This window comes from Microcebus murinus, chromosome 17, assembly GCF_040939455.1.
Source record: "Microcebus murinus isolate Inina chromosome 17, M.murinus_Inina_mat1.0, whole genome shotgun sequence".
NCBI classification, from domain to species: domain Eukaryota; kingdom Metazoa; phylum Chordata; class Mammalia; order Primates; family Cheirogaleidae; genus Microcebus; species Microcebus murinus.
In genome coordinates this window covers 59,685,370-59,706,003 of record NC_134120.1, presented here as the reverse complement: position 1 = coordinate 59,706,003, position 20,634 = coordinate 59,685,370, and the positions used below count along the sequence as shown (strand labels likewise).

Sequence of the window (20,634 nt, the reverse complement as noted above, 5' to 3'; positions counted from 1 at the left end):
GCCCAGTTACTGCAGAGGGTGCTGGTCAGAGTTCTACTGCATACACTGGCCATTGTCCGTTGTACAAACACAATTTTAAAAATTATTTTTTCTGATATATGTCTATGCTAAAAAATTTGGAAAATAAAATATAAAAAGTTTAAAATTACCTAGCCTAACCACACGCACACACACACACACACACCTGGAAATAGTGCCGGGTGTCATGGAATTATAATCATGTACTATATATTTTGTAACCTCCTTGCTTCCCAACCACGCATGTGCCAGTATTTTCACTTCAAACTCTTTGTAATGGAACAGTGTAACTGGTTCTATAAGCAAGAACATGTTTTCTCAATAATGTTTAGTTCCCCATATTTCACATAAGTTTTATTTTTATTTTTTTTTTTTTGAGACAGAGTCTCGCTTTGTTGTCCAGGCTAGAGTGAGTGCCGTGGTGTCAGCCTAGCTCACAGCAACCTCAAACTCCTGGGCTCGAGTGATCCTCCTGCCTCAGCCTCCCGAGTAGCTGGGACTACAGGCATGCGCCACCATGCCCGGCTAATTTTTTATATATATATCAGTTGGCCAATTAATTTCTTTCTATTTATAGTAGAGACGGGGTCTCGCTCTTGCTCAGGCTGGTTTTGAACTCCTGACCTTGAGCAATCCGCCCGCCTCGGCCTCCCAAGAGCTAGGATTACAGGCGTGAGCCACAGCGCCCGGCCTCACATAAGTTTTTAGTGTTCACATTATGGCTGGGGCTGGCAACTCTAAGTGGCCTTGACAGTGAGATTTATCTCACCCTTGGCAACTTAGCAGCTACAGTCTCAATGAGGCAGAAAATAGAGAATTCCTTAGCAAAATGTATTGATCCCAGGACGCTGTAGCTTTCTGCTGCACTGATGCATTCTCTTTTGAGTTTCTCTCCCAGGAACGGCAGCACCTCTGCAAAGCCTCGCACCGCCTGGTGTCTGGAGAAGACACGGGAAGCGATACTCCGCCACAGACGGTGCCCAAAGACCCACTGAGCCTGCGCACAAGGCTGAAAGAACAACCAATATTAACCCCTAGTTAATTATAACACAGAAATCTCTGCCCTGGGAGGACTTACCCGCCACTGTTTGATCACGGGACATCTGTGCTAGGGTGATTTCCCACCGCGCTTGCGTGCCCTGCACTCCGCCCCAGACACGCAGTGCGCCCGCCCGGCGCGTTTTTCAGCTCACCTGCAGAGAAGCCCTGACCCTGTTGGCCAGGGAGCTGGGTCTGCGGCAGTTCATACCTCCCCTGCCCTGCTGACATGTCCACAGAAATAAATCCTTTCCGCCTGACAATCCTGTCCCAGGGATTGGCTTTCTGTGCGCGGGCAACACTGAAGCCCCTGTGGGCGCGGGGACAGCAGCGTAAGGGTCTACGCCAGTCTTCACAGTTCGTGTTTCCCTGTCACACTTCAGCGCACACTGGTGCATAAGTGATCTGTCCGGCTGATGCGGATTATTTTCCTAGGGGAGTAGCCAGCTTGCTTTCCATGGTTTCTCCATTTTACCGATCCCCCATACCCCAAGAGCACACCCTTGTCAGGGCTGGGCGTTACAATTCTTTTTCCCAAGATGGTTTTGTAAGATACTGGGCTATAAGGACAATAGACACCTTCCAGCTTCTGTTTACTGCTTGTTTGCTGACCGCAAGGCATTATGGGTATACTATGGGATGCAGAGGAAAAAGACAAAGAGCAAAAACCGGAGTCTCTCAGCTAGGACCCGGAACAGGTTAGGGCCTATCAGGGGCAGGATGAAGTAAGAATCACTGTGGGGCGGATGCAAGACCAGTGTGTAAACAACTAAGTTATAAAAGGGGCCCTAAGGAGGGGCCCTGCCCGGAGAAGAGGCCACTGCGCTGGCACTCTGGGGGCTCGGACCCTAGCTCGAACTAGACAATAAAACTCCTTTTGGTAATTACAGCCTCGGTGACTCTGTCTCTCTGTCCTGCGGCCTTGTGAATCTCGGATATAACATTTGGGGGCTCGTCCGGGATTCTCGCAGACCGCTGGATAGGACGCAGAGCCAGGGAAGGAGTGTATAGATTGGAGCCCCGGACTAGTGGACCCGCATTAGGACCTAGGCGGACGCGCTGCTGGGTGGCCGTGGAGGCCAGACGGAGACGTCTGCTGGCCTCCTTGGAATCCCCACGGCTGACCTTGGAGCTGGAGGCTCGGTCAGAAGGGGACCGGGGAGAGGTTCCGGAACAGGAGGGTCAATTTGTTTAGTTTGTTTTTGTTGTTGTTGTTGTTTGTTTGTTTTTGTTTTGTTTGTTTATTCGTCTGTTTAATCATTTTGTTACTTGGGCCTCATTGGTCTTGTCTTTACACCTGTGCGATTGTGAGAGTGATTCTTGTCCTGTGTCTAGGATTTCCTCTTCTTTTCGGGAATGAGACAGACTCTGACGACGCCGTTGTCCATCCTCGTGAGTCACTTTAAGGATGTGAGGGAGGGGGCACAGGACCTTTGTGAGGGGAGAGAGACGCCAAAGCAAACAGGATGGCGGCGCTCGCCCGAGCCCTGTGCTCTCCCTGCGGCACCCATGCCCAGGGCCCTCCCCGTGGCGCCCGCGCCCTGCGCTCTCCCTGCGGCGCCCGTGCCCAGGGCCCTCCCCGTGGCGCCCGCGCCCTGCGCTCTCCCTGCGGCGCCCGTGCCCAGGGCCCTCCCTGCAGCGCCCGTGCCCAGGGCCCTCTCGGTGGCGCCCGCGCCCTGCGCTCTCCCTGCGGCGCCCGTGCCCAGGGCCCTCCCTGTGGCGCCCATTCCCAGGGCCCTCCCTGCAGCGCCCGTGCCCAGGGCCCTCTCGGTGGCGCCCGCGCCCCTCCCGCTCCACCCCGGTGGCGGCGGCAATGGTACCTGCGGCGCCTATGGCCGCAATGGAACCGCTGAGGCGGGGACCGGCTTACAGGGCTAGGCAGCGGGCTGAAAGGGCTCCAGATCCGGAGCCCGTGAGGGCGCTCCCCCTGAGAGCAGATGGGGATTTAATTAACCTTTTAGATTCAGTCTTTTTTTTTTCAAATTAGCCCACTTGGGATGGTTGCCAACAGTTGCTCAAGGTACTTTTTACAACTGAAGAGAAAGAATCCAAGCAGAAGCACGGAAGCTGGTTCCAGGAGAGGACGGCACACCATCAACCCCTGAGTCACCGACCAGACCTTCCCTCTCCAACGGCCGCCCTGGGACTACAATGAGGCTGAAGGCAGGGGGCGTCTCCGGGCCTACGGCCAGACTCTGATGGCCGGTCTCTGAGCAGCCACACGGAAGCCGACCAATTTGGCTAAGGTAGGAGATGTCCGTCAGGGGCCTGAGGAAAGTCCGGCAGCTTACCTAGAAAAAAATTATAGAAGCCTTTCGGCAGTACACTCCGATAGATCCCAGCGTAGAAGAGAGTAAAGCGGCTGTCATAATGGCCTTTGTAAATCAGGCAGCCCCAGACATTAGGCGAAAGTGCAAAGGATAGATAGGCTGTGCGACAAAACTCCACAGGACTTGCTAAAAGTGGCAGAAAAAGTATATAATAACAAAAAATCACCCGAAGTTAGAGACACTAAGATTAAAAGATAGAAAATTTCAGGCGGGCGAGGCGCGCAGGGTGAACAAAGAAATGGCCAAAATCCTACTTGCAGCTACGGGAGGAGGTCAGCTAGGGGCAAAAGGCCGGGAGTGACCCCGGAGGGAGAGGCTAGGCAAGGATCAGCGCGCCAGTTGCAAGGAGCATGGACACTGGGCTAGGAACCGCCCCAAGAAGAAGGGGGGATGTAGAGCTAAATCCTCCGAGAAGGTTATGGTGGTGGGGCAAATAGAAGATGAATGGAGGGGGACGGGGCTCGGTTCCCCTCCCCAAGCCCAGGGTAACTTTACTAGTGGAAGAGAGCCCAGTCAATTTCCTGGTAGACACGGAGGCAGAACATTTGGTGATTACTGAGACCACGGGAAAACTGTCAAACAAGACTAGCTGGGTGCAGAGGAGCGTGCAGGGTGGGCAAAGCATCGGCCACCTCTATACATTGAGTTAAAACCAGGGGCTGAGCCAGCCCGAGTTAGACAGTACCCCAAGCCCAGGAGGCTAGAGTGGGAATAACGCCCCACATTCGAAGGCTCCTAGACGCCGGGATTCTCCTGAGGTGCCAGTCAGCCTGGAATACTCCTTTGTTGCCAGTGAAGAAACCGGGTGGAAAGGATTATCAGCCTGTGCAGGACCTCAGGGAGGTCAACACGCGTGTCCTAGACATCCACCCTACGGTTCCTAACCCCTACACCCTACTAAGCTCCCTTCCTCCAACGCAGATTTGGTACACTGTCCTAGATTTAAAAGATGCCTTTTTCAGCCTAGCCGTGGCCCCGCACAGCCAAGAAATATTTGCCTTTGAGTGGCAGGACGAAGAGAGAGGGATCCAGGGGCAGCTGACTTGGACAAGACTGCCCCAGGGGTTTAAGAACTTGCCCACCTTGTTCAACAAAGCCCTTCACAAAGACCTGGGTGAGTACCGTGCCAACCACCCAGAGGTGACCCTGCTGCAGTATGTAGATGATTTACTATTAGCTGCTCCGACCCTTAAGACCTGCCTGGAGAGCACCAAAGACTTACTCAGAGTGCTAGGGGAAATGGGCTACAGGGCTAGTGCCAAGAAGGCCCAGATTTGCAAGAATAAAGTCACCTATTTAAGATATAAAATTAAGGGAGGCCAAAGGTGGCTAACAGAAGCAATGAAACAGACTGTGCTTAGAATACCCACCCCGACCTCCTGTCAGAAAGTGCGGGAATTCCTGGGGTCAGTGGGATACTGCCGCCTCTGGATTCCGGGGATCGCAGAGAAGGCTCGACCCTTGTATAAAGGGTGCAAGGCAGGACAAACGTAGAAATGGACAGTGCAGATAGAGAGTGCCTTTCGAGCCTTGAGAACAGCTATGTTAAAGGCTCCGACTCTGGCGCTTCCTGATCCTACAAAAGAGTTCCATCTGTTTGTAGATGAGAAAAAGAAAATAGCCAAGAGAGTGCTCACACTGGCACTAGGACCTTGGAGGCGCCCAGTGGCATACCTGTCAAAAAAAAAAAAAAAAAAAGAAACTAGACCTGGTAGCAGAGGGATGGCCGGCTTGTCTGCAAATCATCAAATCATGGCAGCTACTGCCTTACTGGTCAAAGACGCCTTAAGCTCACCCTGGGTCAGCATTTGCAGATTACCACGCCTCACGCCATAGAGGGGATCCTGAAGCAGCCGCCAGGGCGAAGGATTACAAATGCGAGGCTGACTCTCTACCAGGGGCTTCTGTTGGACACTCCTCGCTCTGAGTTCCGGACTCCTGCCATCCTGAACCCGGCCACACTCCTGCCGGATCCAGAGCCGGAAACACCTGAACACAGTTGCCTCGAGATCCTGGCGAGACCCAGATGGCCAGGAAAGATCTAACAGACCACCCTCTTCCAAACAGCGACCTGACCTGGTTCACCGATGAGAGCAGCTTTGTCCAGGACCGACACAGGTATGCGGGGGCGGCTATAGTGAATGAGCGGGGCAATCTTATCTGGGCATCACGCCTCCCACAGGGGACATCAGCCCAGAAGGCGGAACTGGTGGCATTGACGGAAGCCCTCCGCAGGGCCCAAGGAAAGAGGCTGACGGTATACACCGCCAGTCGCTATGCCTTTGGGACAGTACACATACATGGGGCTCTCTATGAAGAGAGAGGTTTCATCATGGTGGAGGGCAGAGAAATCAAACATAAGCCTGAAATACTTCAGCTGCTAGAAGCCATTTTGTTGCCAAAAGCAGTGGCAGTAGTCCACATTCCAGGACACCAGAAGGGGGATTCTTTTGAAGCCCGGGGCAACCCGGCTGCAAAAAGGGCTGCAGAGGAACCAGCACTAACAGATGTTCTATGTTTGAGCTTGCCACCTCCTGGGATGGGAAAGATGCCCCCCCCAACCGGATTATTCCAGTACGGATATAACCTGGGCCAAAAAAAAAAAAAAATGCAGGCAACACAGAGTAAGGACGGTTGGCCCCAAGATGGAGAGCATCGCCTAGTAGTCCCTGAAGCCTTGGGGAACCTCCTGCTAGGACACTTGCACCAGATGACACATCTGGGAAAAAGGAAGATGCTATAATTGCTGGACACTGCACAAATCAGATTCAAATCACAAAGAAAGATAGCAGAAGACATTGTCCGGAACTGCCGTGTCTGCCAGGTTATGCAGCCGGGGAGGATCAGAGGGACCCATGCAGGTACCAGGGAGCGGGGAAGGCAACCAAGATTATTTTGGGAAATAGACTTTACAGAGGTAAGACCCAGGAAATATGGGTACAGATATTTGTTGGTCATGGTAGACACCTTCTCAGGGTGGGTAGAAGCTTTTCCTACTAAAAGAGAGACTGCCTTAATAGTGGCAAAAAAAAATATTAAAAATATAATTCCTAGGTACGGGCTGCCGGAGAGCATAGGATCTGACAATGGGCCAGCCTTCACAAGTCAGGTCAGTCAAGGGCTAGCCCGATCACTGGGGGCAGATTGGAAGTTACATTGTGCATATAATCCCCAGAGCTCAGGGCAGGAAAAAAAAATAAACAAAACCCTAAAGGAGACCTTAACTAAATTGGTCCTAGAGACTGGCGGGGACTGGGTGACCCTCCTTCCCTTTGCCCTGTTCCGAGCCTGGAACACCCCTTACCATTTGGGCCTAACCCCCTTTGAGATTGTGTATGGTACCCCTCCACCTGTAATCCCTAGGGTGGGCCCTGAGGCTCTCCCAGAACACCCCAAAGAGGTGCTGCAAGCTGTACAAGCTCTGCAAAGTGTTCACAGCCAAGTGTGGCCGGCCCTCCAGGCCATCTACCAGACAGCTGGGCCAGGGAGCGAGAGTATTAAACACTTGTATCACCATCACCAGCCAGGGGGTTGGGTATGGGTGAAACGGCATAACAGTGAAACCCTAGAGCCTAAATGGAAAGGACTCTTTCAAATTATTCTCGTTACCCCCACTGCTCTTAAGGTTGACGGGGTAGCAACCTGGATCCACCACTCCCACGTGAGACCGGCTGGTGAGGACGAGCAGAAGCGACAGCAGGACGAGTGGAGGCGACAGCAGACCTCACAAATCCACTAAGGACCAGGCTGACCCGTGTGACATCTGCAGAGTAAACAAGACTATTGACTCAGATTCTGGTAGAACTGCCAATTGCCCTTCTAGGACTCGGACTGGGACTAGTTACCCCAAAGATTTGGACTAAGCTGCAAAAATGGGGTTTAATATTGTTCTGTGTTTCACATGCAAGTGCATTATAAATGTCCTGCTCTTAGACCAAAAGTTTTGCAGTTATAATTAATAATGAGAACCCACATCTGCCATATAAACTTACATAAAAAATAACTTAGAAACCTATGAGGTATATAATAGCACCTCAAAGGCAGAGCCACTAAACACCTGGTGGCCAATTTATATTTCAACGTAGAAAAAGTCAGTCTCCTAGGAAAGCCAGCACAGACAGTACAATATCCTCGAGAGGCCCTGCTGCTGCCCAATCCCCTGTTCTTAAGTAACTAGACTATAGAAAAAAATGTAAAATAGACCTCTGTAAGCCAAAATAGGTTTTACGCCTGTCTAAAATTCCGGCCCCCTCAGAAAAACCGTAAGTGTGGGAGTATTAGAGGTTATTATTATGCCAAATGGTGATGTGTAATCACAAATGACAGAGAGTAAAAATGGCAGGTACAACCTCTTTTCACTGAAATATCCTATGTCCGACCTTGTACTAGAGATAGGCCTAACCCCCTGCTTAAGCCAATCAGTTTTAAATGAGTCTAAAAAAATACTGCATTATGGTACTAATGTTCCCTAAGGTCATCTATCATCAAGACCCTAGATAAGAGGCTCTTAAGAACCAAGAGAAAGGGGGGAATGTAAGATACTGGGCTATAAGGACAATAGACACCTTCCAGCTTCTGTTTACTGCTTGTTCGCTGACCGCAAGGCATTATGAGTATATTATGGGATGCAGAGGGAAAAGACAAAGAGCAAAAACCTGAGTCTCTCAGCTAGGACCCGGAACAGGTTAGGGCCTATCAGGGGCAGGATGAAGTAAAAATCACTGTGGGGGCGGATGCAAGACCAGTGTGTTGTGGACGGAAAAAATCCAAGCCCTGAAATATTTGAAAGAAGTTTATTCTGAGCCAAATTTGAGGACCATGACCCGGAGCCACTCTCAAGAAGCCTTGAGCAAGTGGGCTCACTGTGGCTGGGTTACAGTTCAGTTTTATACATTTTCAGAGAGACGGGTTACAGGCAAGGTCACAAATCAATACATGAGAGGCATACATTGGTTTGGCCCAAAAAGGTGGGACATCTGGAAGTGGGGGCTTACAGGTTATAGGTGGGTTTAAAGATTCTTTGGCTGGCAATTGGCTGAGAGGGTTAGACTTTATCTAGAAGACCAGAAAGGATATGCTTATTTTAAGTAAGGTTGTGGGCACTCTGGGAGGTCCAGACAGGAGGACATTTTAAATTTACAATAGGCACCTGCTAGGATGTTTTAAGATGCTTTAAATTTAAGAATAGGCGCCTGCTAGGATGCTCAGTTAAGACATTTTAGATTTATGATAGGCATCTGCCAGGATGCTAGAGTTAAGACAGGGGCTTCTTATCTTTTAGGTGATGTTAATGCCATACCAGAATCAGGTCAGGAAGTAAACCACTGCTTCGTTTGGTTAACAAAAGCCGCTTAGTGGGAATTTACGGTTTGTCAGCCTGACCCTGCTGGCCTCTTTACCATTTGCCAGCCTAACCCAGCTGGCCTCCTTAGGAAGGAGTTTTTAGCAAAAAATTAGAATTCAGTCCTCAGTGTAAACAACTAAGTTATAAAAGGGGACTAATACACAAAGGAGGGTCCCTGCCCGGAGAAGAGGTCACTGCTCTGGCACTCTGGGGGCTCGGACCCTAGCTCGAGCTAGACAATAAAACTCCTTTTGGTAATTACAGCCTCGGTGACTCTGTCTCTCTCTCCTGCGGCCCTGCGAATCTCGAATATAACAGTTTATGTTGTCAAGCATGCAGGAACGTCTCAGCATGGAAAAAAATAAACACCAAAATAACGAGTAGTACTAGGAAAAATTGCTTTGCTACTTGTCTGTATTTTTCCCTCATTTCTGCAGTAAGTCTCTACTCCTTAAAGGCTAACTCCCCACCCTGCCCGGCGTCCGCAGGCTCCCTCCACGCCCGCCCAGCGCCAGGAAGGCCAGCCGAGCGCCCTCTGCCCAGCGAGCCCACGGGACAACGGTTCAGAAGAGGCGGGAACTCGATCCCACAGGGACAGCGGACCCCGGCAGCCAGAGGCCCAGAGCCCCTCGGAGGCCCCAATCGGCCACAAGGGGTCGCCGAGGGGCCCGAGAGTGCGCGGGGGACGCCACCGCGGGCCTAAGAAGTGGGCGCATGCGCAGTCAGGCGGCGCTGGAGCGGGCGGGTCCCTAGCGCGCAGAGCGGAGGACTTAGGCAGACTGAAGCGCTGAGCGCACGCGTGGGTCAGGGAGCGCAGGGCGCATGCGCACGCCCGGCGGCTACCGAGTCCGCCATGGCGCCGCCTCAGCGGGCTCGCGTCTTGCGGTGCGGCAGCTGCCGCCTCTTCCAAGCACACCAGGTCAGGCTAGCGCAGGGATAGCGGACGGGATGCGGCGGGGGCGGGAGAGCTTTCTCATGTGTCTGCGGGCTATGCTTGGGGCCCGAATAAACAGGCAGTGGTGGTTTGGGGATAGTCCTTGCCACCCAGTGACGACAGCGTCTCAGTGACGTCCTCCTTCTAGTTACCTGGTAATCTGCTCTGCCGTGAGAAAAGATAGCATCAAACTTATTTTAAATGTTTGTTAAAAAGTCAGGAAGGGGCCAGGCTCAGTTGCTCACGCCTGTGATCCTAGAACTTTGGGAGGTCTGGGTGGGAGGCTCCCTTGAGGACAGGAGTTTGAGGTTGCAGTGAGCTATGATGACTTCCCTGCCTTCTAGCCCGCGACTAGGGAGGGAGACGCTGTGTCAAAAAAAGTCAGGAAGGGCTGGGCTTGGTGGCTTATGCCTGTAATCTTAACACTTTGGGAGGCCCAGGCAGGAAGATTGCTTAAGGTCAGGAGTTCCAGACTACCCTCAGCAAGAGCGAGACCGCCTCTCTACTAAAAGTAGAAAGAAATTAGCCAGACAACTAAAAATAGAAAATAAATGAGTCGGGTGTGGTGGTGCATACCTGTAGTCCCAGCCACTCGAGAGGCTGAGGCAGGAGGAACACTTGAGCCCAGAAGTTTGAGGTGGCTGTGAGCTAGGCTAATGACACAACATAGTAGCCCAGGCAACAAAGGGAGACCAAAAAAAAAACAGGAAGGTGTTTAGTATGCCTCTGAAAGCTTGCATTTAATGTTGAGACATTCTAAGGGCTATTTTAGGGGCTCAGAAACTTTTTAACTTTATTTTTTCCGGACTGTTTTAGAAGTTGAAAACAAATGGAAGTCATTTACATATTAAACTTCCTACCCGAGCCTAATGACTCATGGTCATTTTCAACCCAGTGAAATGTAACTTAAAACGAAAGAGGAAGTTAAGCCTTTAATAGCAAGTCTGCTGCATGTGAGGCATTTTACATATCTCATTTAATTTCAGCAACCTCTGAATTAGGTATCATTCCCACCTTATAGAGCTGCACATACTGAAATCCAGAGAAATTGAGTGGTTTCTACCATTAATAAATGCCATCAATAAATGGCATAGCCAGGCCTGTATTATTGCAAAGATCCTATTATCTATCTGTCACCAGCTTCCAGAATTAATCTATTACCAGTTACTGCATGTCTTTCCAAACTTTGTAAAAATACATTTCTTACTTGCATACTTGCACAGTATTTTATGGTGTTTTAAGGTAGAAAGTGAGATGTAGAATTGATATGTTGTAGGATATATCCACTTAAATTTTTGTAGATGCTGCTTGTCTTTTGGGTACTCCACAAAAAAACCTGCTGATTTTTGTTTTAGGATCATATTAATCATATTAATTTTTATGAATAAACCTAGACATCTTTGTTGATGGTAAGCATGGTATTTCATTACATTTCATTGGTGTCCCTGGGTAACATTTTCTTTGTGGCTGTTACAAATAGACTGTTTTTGTCCATTATCTAGATTTGCTTTTATAAAAGCTATATATTTTTTTTTATTTTTATGTTTTTTAGAGACATGATACCTGTTCTGTCACCCAGGCTAGAGTACAGTGGCATAATCTTAGTTCCCTGTAACCTTGAACTCCTAGGCTCAAGTGATCCTCCCGCCTCAGCCTCCCAGGTAGCTGGGATTACAAGCCCACACCAGTTTGCCAAGCCCAACTAGGGTCCAGCACCCTAATTAAATATTCTTTTCTTTCCTCAAGCTTAAATGCAACCTTTATAATATACTAAATTTTCACACATATGTGTTGGTTTATTTCTGGGCTTTAATCTTTTAATTTTATTTATTTTATTTTTTTATTTTATTAATTTTTTTTGAGACAGAGTCTTGCTTTGTTGCCCAGGCTAGAGTGCGTGCCGTGGCATCAGCCTAGCTCACGGCAACCTCAAACTCTTGGGCTCAAGCAATCCTGCTGCTTCAGCCTCCCGAGTAGCTGGGACTACAGGCATGCACCACCATACCCGGCTAGTTTTTTCTATATATATTAGTTGGCCAATTAATTTCTATTTATAGTAGAGACGGGTCTCGCTCTCGCTCAGGCTGGTTTTGAACTCCTGAGCTCAAGCTATCTGCCCGCCTCGGCCTCCCAGAGTGCTAGGATTACAGGCGTGAGCCACTGCACCCGGCCCTCCATTGATCTTTTTAAATGATTTCTGGTCCACTTATACTTTGTTTTAAATAATTGCCGGGTGCAGTGGCTCACACCTGTAATCCTAGCACTCTGGGAGGATCCCCGAGGTGGGAGCATCACTCAAAGTCAGGAGTTCAAAACCAGCCTGGGCAAGAGTGAGACACCGTCTCTACTAAAAATACAAAGAAATTAATTGGCCAACTAAAAATATATATAGAACAACTTAGCCAGGCATCGTGGCTCACACCTGTAGTCCCAGCTACTTGGGAGGCTAAGGCAGAAGGATTGCCTGAGCCCAGGAGTTTGAGGTTGCTGTGAGCTAGGCTAATGCCATGGCACTCTAGCCGGGGCAACAGAGCAAGACTCTGTCTCAAAAAAATAATAATAATAATTATCTGAGTTATATTTCTGAAATTTCATTGTAGGTGAAAAAGAGTGTCAAGTGGACATGCAAAGCTTGTGGAGAGAAGCAGTCCTTTCTGCGGGTGAGTCCTGACAAACAGAGCAGTGGGGCCCATCCTGCAGAGGGGTCCTCGTGGAGCCACAGCTGGCACCATTTTCTCTCTCACAGAGTTCACAAAGCCCCTGCTTCCTGGACTCCTGTTTTTCAGGAAGTAAAATGGATGGAGCAGTACCTGGAAAGGCACTGTCAAAAAATATTTCTTTATTTAGCAAGTGTCTGTTGAGTACTTTCCATGGGCCAGGCACAGGGGAAACAATGGAAAGTAAGACTGTTGTCATTCTTGCCCTTTCAGATACACTCCTATGTAAGGGGAAGAGAAACCAGTGCACACACAGGTGCACACCTATGTAATTGAAAACTAGACTGAGCACTGTGAATGGGAAGGTCAGGGCCTGTCAGAGATAACAGGGGAATCAGCCCCAGCAGGAGTGGACAGTGGACTGTTGGTGGAGTCGGGGCTGTGGGAGAGGGTGGGCCTGGGAAGGGGAGGTGGTCAAGGAGCACGGGGTGGCAGGGAACATGTTGTAAATGCTCTTATCTAGCCTGCTTTTTCCACTTGACATTGAGCATATCTTTTCAAGTCCATTCATCATGGCCTACCTAAACTCTTCAGTACCATAACCTGTCCGGCATCCTGCTTTGTTGGACCTGCCTTTATTCACCTGTTCTAGCCCTGATGCTGCGTCTTCCAGCTCATCTCTCGTCCGTTTTCTCCTCCTATAGCCACAGTGGCTTTCTTTCTGACCTTGACACAATCCACGTTGCTCCCTCCTGGGGCCTTTGTGTTCATTGTTGGGGCTTCCCTCCCTATTCTCAGTATCCTGTGGGAAATTATGTATCAGTATGTTTATGCGACTTATTGTCCATCAGACTCTACACTTCATGAAAGCAGAGGCGTTTCATATTTTATTTGCTGATGTATCCTCAGCACCCAGCACAGTGCCTGGCACGTAGCCAGTGCTCCATATGTATTTTTTATTTTTTTGGTTTTGGGGTTTTTTTTGAGGCAGAGTCTCACTCTTTGCCTGGAGTAGAGTGCCGTGGCGTCAGCCTAGCTCACAGCAACCTAAAACTCCTGGGCTCAAGCAATCCTCCTGCCTCAGCCTCCCGAGTAGCTGGGACTACAGGCACGCACCACCATGCCTGGCTCATTTATTCTATATATTTTTAGTTGTCCAATTAATTTCTTTCTATTTATAGTAGAGATGGGGTCTATCTCTTGCTCAGGCTGGTTTTGAACTCCTGACTTTGAGCGATCCTCCCACCTCAGCCTCCCAGAGTGCTAGGATTATAGGCGTGAGCCACCACACCCACCTCTACATATGTATTTGTTGAATCAACAAGTAATCACTGATGGGCATTTACCTCGATTTTCCTTTTCACTGTTATGCACAACTCTGCAATGAAGCTTTTCAGTTCACTTGACCAACTATTTACTATCCTTAGGACAAAGTCCTAAAAGTTAAGTTGCTGTTTTTCAATCAAGTTTCTTTTAGTTAGTTACAAATCATACACAGAAATACTTCAGAATGGCTTCAGCAAAGGGGGTGGGGGTGGGGGGAAAGAATGTCCTGGCAAGGAAATGGAGTATCTTAGAGAATACAAGGGCAGAAGTTTATCCCTGACCCCTTAAAGAACTGGCCCCAAGAACTGAACGGCTGCCAGCAAGCCAGGCCTCAGCTTTTCCTTCCTTTCTCCTACCCTCACCCAGTTTCTCCCTGTATCTTTCCTCCCTTTTCTCTTCTCTGTCCCTTCCTGTTTCTTCCAAGACAGTTCACAGTAACATTTTCTGCTGAGTTCACAGAGTCTCATTTCAAGCCACCTGGAATAGCTGAGTCCCAGTGATAAACTCCTGGGAGTAGCACTACTCCAGTGAACTGAGATTGGGTCTCAGAAGACAGGGATTGGCTCATCAGCTAGGCAGACACCCCACATAGTGACTGCTGCTTATCTTAGATGTCGTACGCATTTCTGAATTCTCCTGGAGGAAGGTGTGCCTTCTCTCATGCCTCCATGCCTGTGCCATGGTACATGACTTATGGCCAACTAGGCTGCAGTGACAAACTTACCAAAAGTGTAGTGGCTTGACACAATAGAAGGTGTTTCTCTTGTTCTTAGAACAGTCCTGGGAGGACATTAAGGTCTGCAGGGTGCTATCCTTGGTGTGGTTGCTCAGGGACCCAGGTTGCTGTCATCTGGGGCTCTTTTATTCCCTGAGGCTCATCTGCAACTGCCCCAGCCACCAAAAGGGACAAGAGCATCGAGGAGCTACCTGGGAAGCTTTTAGAGCAAGGCCTGGAAGCAGACAACATCCACTGGAAAGAGCCTGATCTCATGGCCACCTCTGACCACAGGCAAACTGAAGAATTAAGTCTAGTTTTGTGCCCACACAGGGAGAATGCATTTCAGTATTCAGCCAGCGGTTCTGCTCTCTGGGAATGCGCACCCCTACCACTCATGCCAGATCTAGGTTATTGGTCTTTTTCAACTTTGTCATCCCTCTCCAGTTCTCCATTCACCTGAACGTGCTCCGAACAGGACTACATTCCCCACTCAGCTCTCTACCCATCCACTAAAATTGCTCATGTCATAGTTGGCAGTGGTCTCTGGGTTGCTAAAAACAATGGTTGGTTCTCAGTCCTCACCTAACTTACTAGCTCTTATGCACCATGAGTCCCCAGGAATTCTGTGCTTATGGGGCATGTAGAATACTCTCTAAAATTATCGGTGTATGGTATCACACACCTGTAGTCACAGCTGCTGGGGATGCTGAGGCAGGAGGATCACTTGAGCCCAGAAGTTGGAGGTTACTGTGAACTGTAATCACACCACTGCACTCCGGCCTGGGCAATAGAGCAAGACCCACTCTCTAAAAAAATTCTAAAATAAAGAAAAATAAAGAACACTCCCTGCAGATGAGGTGGTGAGGAGCAGCAGACATGTGTAGTGTGTGTATCTGCTCACAGATGTGTCCCTTGTCCCATCACTCTTCACCTATAAAATACAGGTTCAAAGATCAAATGATTAAGAATTTCGAGATGGCAACAGCAGAGCAGGTCTCAGGCCTGTGACGCTGATTCTGCCAGTGGTAGGGCCCACACTCATATTTCAGCTCTTACTATCTTCTAACACCACTCAGCTCCAGCCACACTGGCCTCCTCACTGTTCCTCCAAAGTGCCAGACTCAGGGGCTTTGCACTCCTTTCCGTGTCATTGCTTCTGGGAGAATGTTCTCCCCCGCAGACAGCTATGTGGCTTGTTCCCTGGTATGTGTTCAAATGTCACCATCTCAATGACTCATGCCTTAACTACTTTGAACAGCCCCTGTAAAATTGTGAGTCTGTCCCCACTGTACCCCAGCTCCTTTTCATTGCCTTATCTCTCTCAAGAGCACTTACCGCCATCCGATTATTGCCTGTCCCCTCTCACACGCTGGAATGTGAGCTCTATGATGACAGGGAGTTTTGTGCACTGCTGTATTGTCCACACCTAGATCAGGGCCTGGTACATAATATGTGCTCAGTAAATATATATTGGCTGAATTAGTGACTGCTAAGTGGAAAAAAGTATCTTATTTTGTATTCCTTTGATTATCAGCTAAGGGTTAAGTATCATTTCATATACTTCTTGGCAATATGTGTCACTTTCTTGTGAACTTTTTGTTCATGTTCATTAACCATTTTGTGTAAGGTTTTGGGTTGAATTTGGCTTTGATAGGTAGAGATCAGGGCACCAGTGGGCAGCCAGATAGACCTAAGCTATTAGTTATAGAGCCTATTAGTTTTTAAATCATTCTGGAAATAGTGGTTAATCGTCAGGATGCCTGCATGTTGCTTTAGGCGTCTTTGGGCCTTGCAGCTTTGTCTTCCCTGAGGTGCATCTCAAATGGATCTATTTCTCAGCATTCTGCCAACACTTTTTGACTTTAATATATTTTTTTTGTTTCTCAGGCTTACGGTGAGGGCTCTGGTGCTGACTGTAGACATCATGTTCAAAAGTTAAATCTACTGCAGGGACATGTTTCAGAACTGTCACTCAGGTATGGTTATTTGAGAGGAGCACAGTTTTCTTGCCCTGTTTTCATCTTGACTGAATAGTGGACGGAGTCCATGGAAGTCCCTTCTGTGTCTTACAATATAGCAACTAAACACCCTGGGCAATCCTCCCACTGAAAATAACTGAAAAATTCTGGCTATAATATTCTAAATGCACTGATGAACGGATAGGAAAGTAACCCTTAGAGGTCAAAAATGAAGTAAAAGCCAAAATCCAGAGAGGAAGCACCTGAGCCGATGGAGTGATTGAAGCCTGGTGCTCTGGAGCCTCCATTTAGACAGCTGGGAGGGGTGTAGGAGACAGAAGACAAAGCCAAGGGCCTGTCACTGTGGAGAGGTCAGATGGAGACTTCCACACAAAATAGTCCTCAAAGGATTGCACCCTCAGTGGACAACTATACCCACTCTGCAATGCGTAGTTTGCCTGTTTTGATTTTGGCTATGGCTAAAGAGGGAGAAATACCTCTCCAAGATTTTGGAAGCACAAGGAAGCTCCTGCATCGTTTTTTAGCCTTTTACACACACTGTATAAAAAGCTTCAGCTGATACTTTTTCAGTTGTCCTAGAAACCAGAGGTAAATGCAGCTCCTCTCTGAAGCAACACATCTTCAACCCAGGCCTTACAGGATTCCCACAGATAAAGTTCCAAATCTGGCCAGCCCTGGTGGCTCATGCCTATAATCCTAGCAATCTGGGAGGCCGAGGCGGGTGGATCCTTTGAGCTCAGGAGTTCAAGACCAGTCTGAGCAAGAGTGAGACACCGTCTTTGCTAAAAATAGAAAGAAATTACTTGGACAGCTAAAAATATATAGAAAAAGTTAGCTGGGCATGGTGGTGCATGCCTATAGTCCCAGCTACTCGGGAGGCTGACGCAGAAGGATTGCTTGAGCCCAGGAATTTGAGGTTGCTGTGAGCTACGCTAACGCCACAGCACTCTAGCCCGGGCAACAGAGTGAGACTGTCTCAAAAAAAAAAAAAGTTCCAAGTCACATATACTCAAGAATTAAAAAGCATTAAACACTCAAGGAAACATGTCGCCATGAGCAAAAGATAGAAGCAATAATCAGAAAAGTTAGAGGCACATAGACTTCAGAATACATAATAATGCGTGTATGGTATATTTATTTATTTTTTTGAGACAAGTCTCACTTTGTTGCCCAGGCTAGAGTGAGTGCCATGATGTTAGCCTAGCTCACAGCAACCTCAAACTCCTGGGCTCAAGCAATCCTACTGCCTCAGTCTCCCGAGTAGCTGGGACTACAGGCATGTGCCACCATGCCCGGCTAAGTGTTTTTTTCTATATATATATTAGTTGGCCAATTAATTTCTTTCTATTTATAGTAGAGACAGGTCTCGCTCTTGCTCAGGCTGGTTTCAAACTCCTGACCTTGAGCGATCCGCCCGCCTCTGCCTCCCAGAGTGCTAGGATTACAGGCCTGAGCCACCACGCCCGGCCTGTTTAGTATATTTAACAAAGTAAAATAAGAGGTTTCTAGATCAGGCTCAGTGGCACACCTGTAATCCTAGTACTTTGGGAGGCCAAGGCAGGAGTATCGCTTGAGGCCAGGACCTGAGCAAGAACAAGACCCTGTCTCTACAAAAGTAGAAAAATTATCCAGGCATGGTGGTGTGCACCTGTAGACCCAGCTACTCAGGAGGCTGAGGCAGGAGAATTGCTTGAACCCAGGAGTTTCAGGTTATAGTGAGCTGTGATGACACCACTGCATTCTAGCCTGGGTGACAGAGACCCTGTCTCAAAAAAGAAAAGCAGGCTGGGCGTGGTGGCTCACGCCTGTAATCCTAGCACTCTGGGAGGCTGAGGCGGGCGGATTGTTCGAAGTCAGGAGTTCAAAACCAGCCTGAGCAAGAGCGAGACCCCGTCTCTACTATAAAATAGAAAGAAATTAATTGGCCAACTAATATATATAGAAAAAAAATTAGCCAGGCATGGTGGCACATGCCTGTAGTCCCAGCTACTCGGGAGGCTGAGGCAGCAGGATGGCTTGAGCCCAGGAGTTTGAGGTTGCTATGAGCGAGGCTGACGCCATGGCACTCACTCTAGCCTGGGCAACAAAGCGAGACTCTGTCTCAAAAAAAAAAAAAAAAAAAAAAGCCGGGCGTGGTGGCTCACGCCTGTAATCCTAGCACTTTGGGAGGCCGAGGTGGGCGGATCGCTCAAGGTCAGGAGTTTGAAACCAGCCTGAGCGAGACCCCGTCTCTACCAAAAATAGAAATAATTAATTGACCAACTAAAAATATATATACGAAAAATTAGCTGGGCATGGTGGCGCATGCCTTTAGTCCTAGCTACTCGAGAGGCTGAAGTAGGAGGATTGCTTGAGCCCAGGAGTTTCAGGTTGCTGTGAGCTAGGCTGACACCACGGCACTCTAGCCATGGCAACAGAGTGAGACTCTGTCTCAAAAAAAAAAAAAAAATGTAAAAGATCTGTTCACTAAGAACTATAAAGTATTGCTCAGAGAAATTAAAGAAGATTTAAATTAATGAGATATAACATGTTTATAGATTGGAAAACTCAATATTGTTAAGGTGTCAGTTTATGCTGATCTATAGGGTCAACCTAATCCCAACCAAACTTCCAGCAGGCTTTTTTTTAATAAATTGGCATGCAGATACTAAAATTTATATATAAATGCAGAGGACCTAGAATTACCAAAATAATTTTAATAAAGAACAAAGCTGGAGGACTTCTTTAACCTGAATTTAAGATTTACTATAATGCTATGGTACTCTAGACAGTGTGATATTGATGAAAGGCTAGACATACAAATAACATCAGCGGATGAACGGATAAACAGTGTGGTATAGTCATACGATGGAATACTACCCAGCAACAAAGGCAGCATGGGCAACTCTGGAAAATGTTGCAGAGTAAAAGAAGACAGGTGCATAGAGCACATGCCGTGTGGATCGGCAGTCTCCTGGGGACTGGAGGAAGTTGCCTGCACAGGCACATAAGGGAACCATTTGGGATGATGAAAATTTTCAATATCTTGATTGAGGCACTAGTTAAAAAGTATTTGTCAGGCCAGGCGCGGTGGCTCACGCCTGTACTCCTAGCTCTCTGGGAGGCAGAGGCGGGCAGATTGCTCGAGGTCAGGAGTTCGAAACCAGCCTGAGCAAGAGCGAGACCCCGTTTCTACTATAAATAGAAAGAAATTAATTGGCCAACTAATATATATACAAAAAAAAAAAATTAGCCGGGCATGGTGGCAAATGCCTGTAGTCCCAGCTACTTGGGAGGCTGAGGCAGGAGGATTGCTTGAGCCAGGAGTTTGAGGTTGCTGTGAGTTAGGCTGACGCCATGGCACTCACTCTAGTCTGGGCAACAAAGCGAGACTCTGTCTCAAAAAAAAAAAAAAAAGTATTTGTCAAAACTCATCTAGCTATGCGCTTAAATTGGTACTCTTTTTATTTATTTATTTATTTATTTATTTTTGAGATAGAGTCTCACTTTGTTGTCCAGGCTAGAGTGAGTGCCGTGGCGTCAGCCTAGCTCACAGCAACCTCAAACTCCTGGGCTCGAGTGATCCTTCTGCCTCAGCCTCCCGAGTAGCTGGGACTACAGGCATGCGCCACTATGCCCGGCTAATTTATTTTTATATATATATCAGTTGGCCAATTAATTTCTTTCTGTTTATAGTAGAGATGGGGTCTCGCTCTTGCTCAGGCTGGTTTTGAACTCCTGACCTTGAGCAATCCGCCCGCCTCGGCCTCCCAAGAGCTAGGATTACAGGCGTGAGCCACAGCGCCCGGCCTTTTTTTTTTTTGAGACAGAGTCTCGCTTTGTTGCCCAGGCTAGAGTGAGTGCCGTGGCATCAGCCTAGCTCACAGCAACCTCAAACTCCTGAGCTCAAGCAATCCTTCTGCCTCAGCCTCCCGAGTAGCTGGGACTACAGGCATGCACCACCATACCCGGATAATTTTTTCTATATATATTAGTTGGCCAATTGATTTCTATTTATGGTAGAGATGGGGTCTCGCCTTTGCTCAGGCTGGTTTCAAACTCCTGACCTCGAGCAATCCGCCCGCCTCGGCCTCCCAGAGTGCTAGGATTACAGGCGTGAGCCACCGCGCCCGGCCTAAATTGGTACTCTTTAAAAATTTTGTTTTAATGTAGAAATTGGTACATTTTAGTGTGTGTTAATTATACCTCAATAAGTTAATTTTAAAAGTAAAAAAAATTGGCACATTAACAACAAAATAATGAACTTGCAGAACACAGAAAACAAGGGGAAGAGCTAAAAAGCCTCTAGAG

The 20,634-nt window shown here is 48.2% G+C and overlaps 1 protein-coding gene across 1 annotated transcript in view; it reads left to right on the top strand.

Moving 5' to 3' along the window:
• The first annotated feature begins 9,489 nt into the window (after positions 1 to 9,489).
• MRNIP (MRN complex interacting protein) overlaps positions 9,490 to 20,634 on the top strand; it is a 16,959-nt gene continuing 5,814 nt past the window's right edge. The window contains 3 exon segments of the mRNA XM_012789925.3: positions 9,490 to 9,649; positions 12,265 to 12,324; positions 16,253 to 16,341. Of these exon segments, the coding sequence (XP_012645379.2) occupies positions 9,584 to 9,649; positions 12,265 to 12,324; positions 16,253 to 16,341 (215 nt within the window). The 5' untranslated portion in view covers positions 9,490 to 9,583.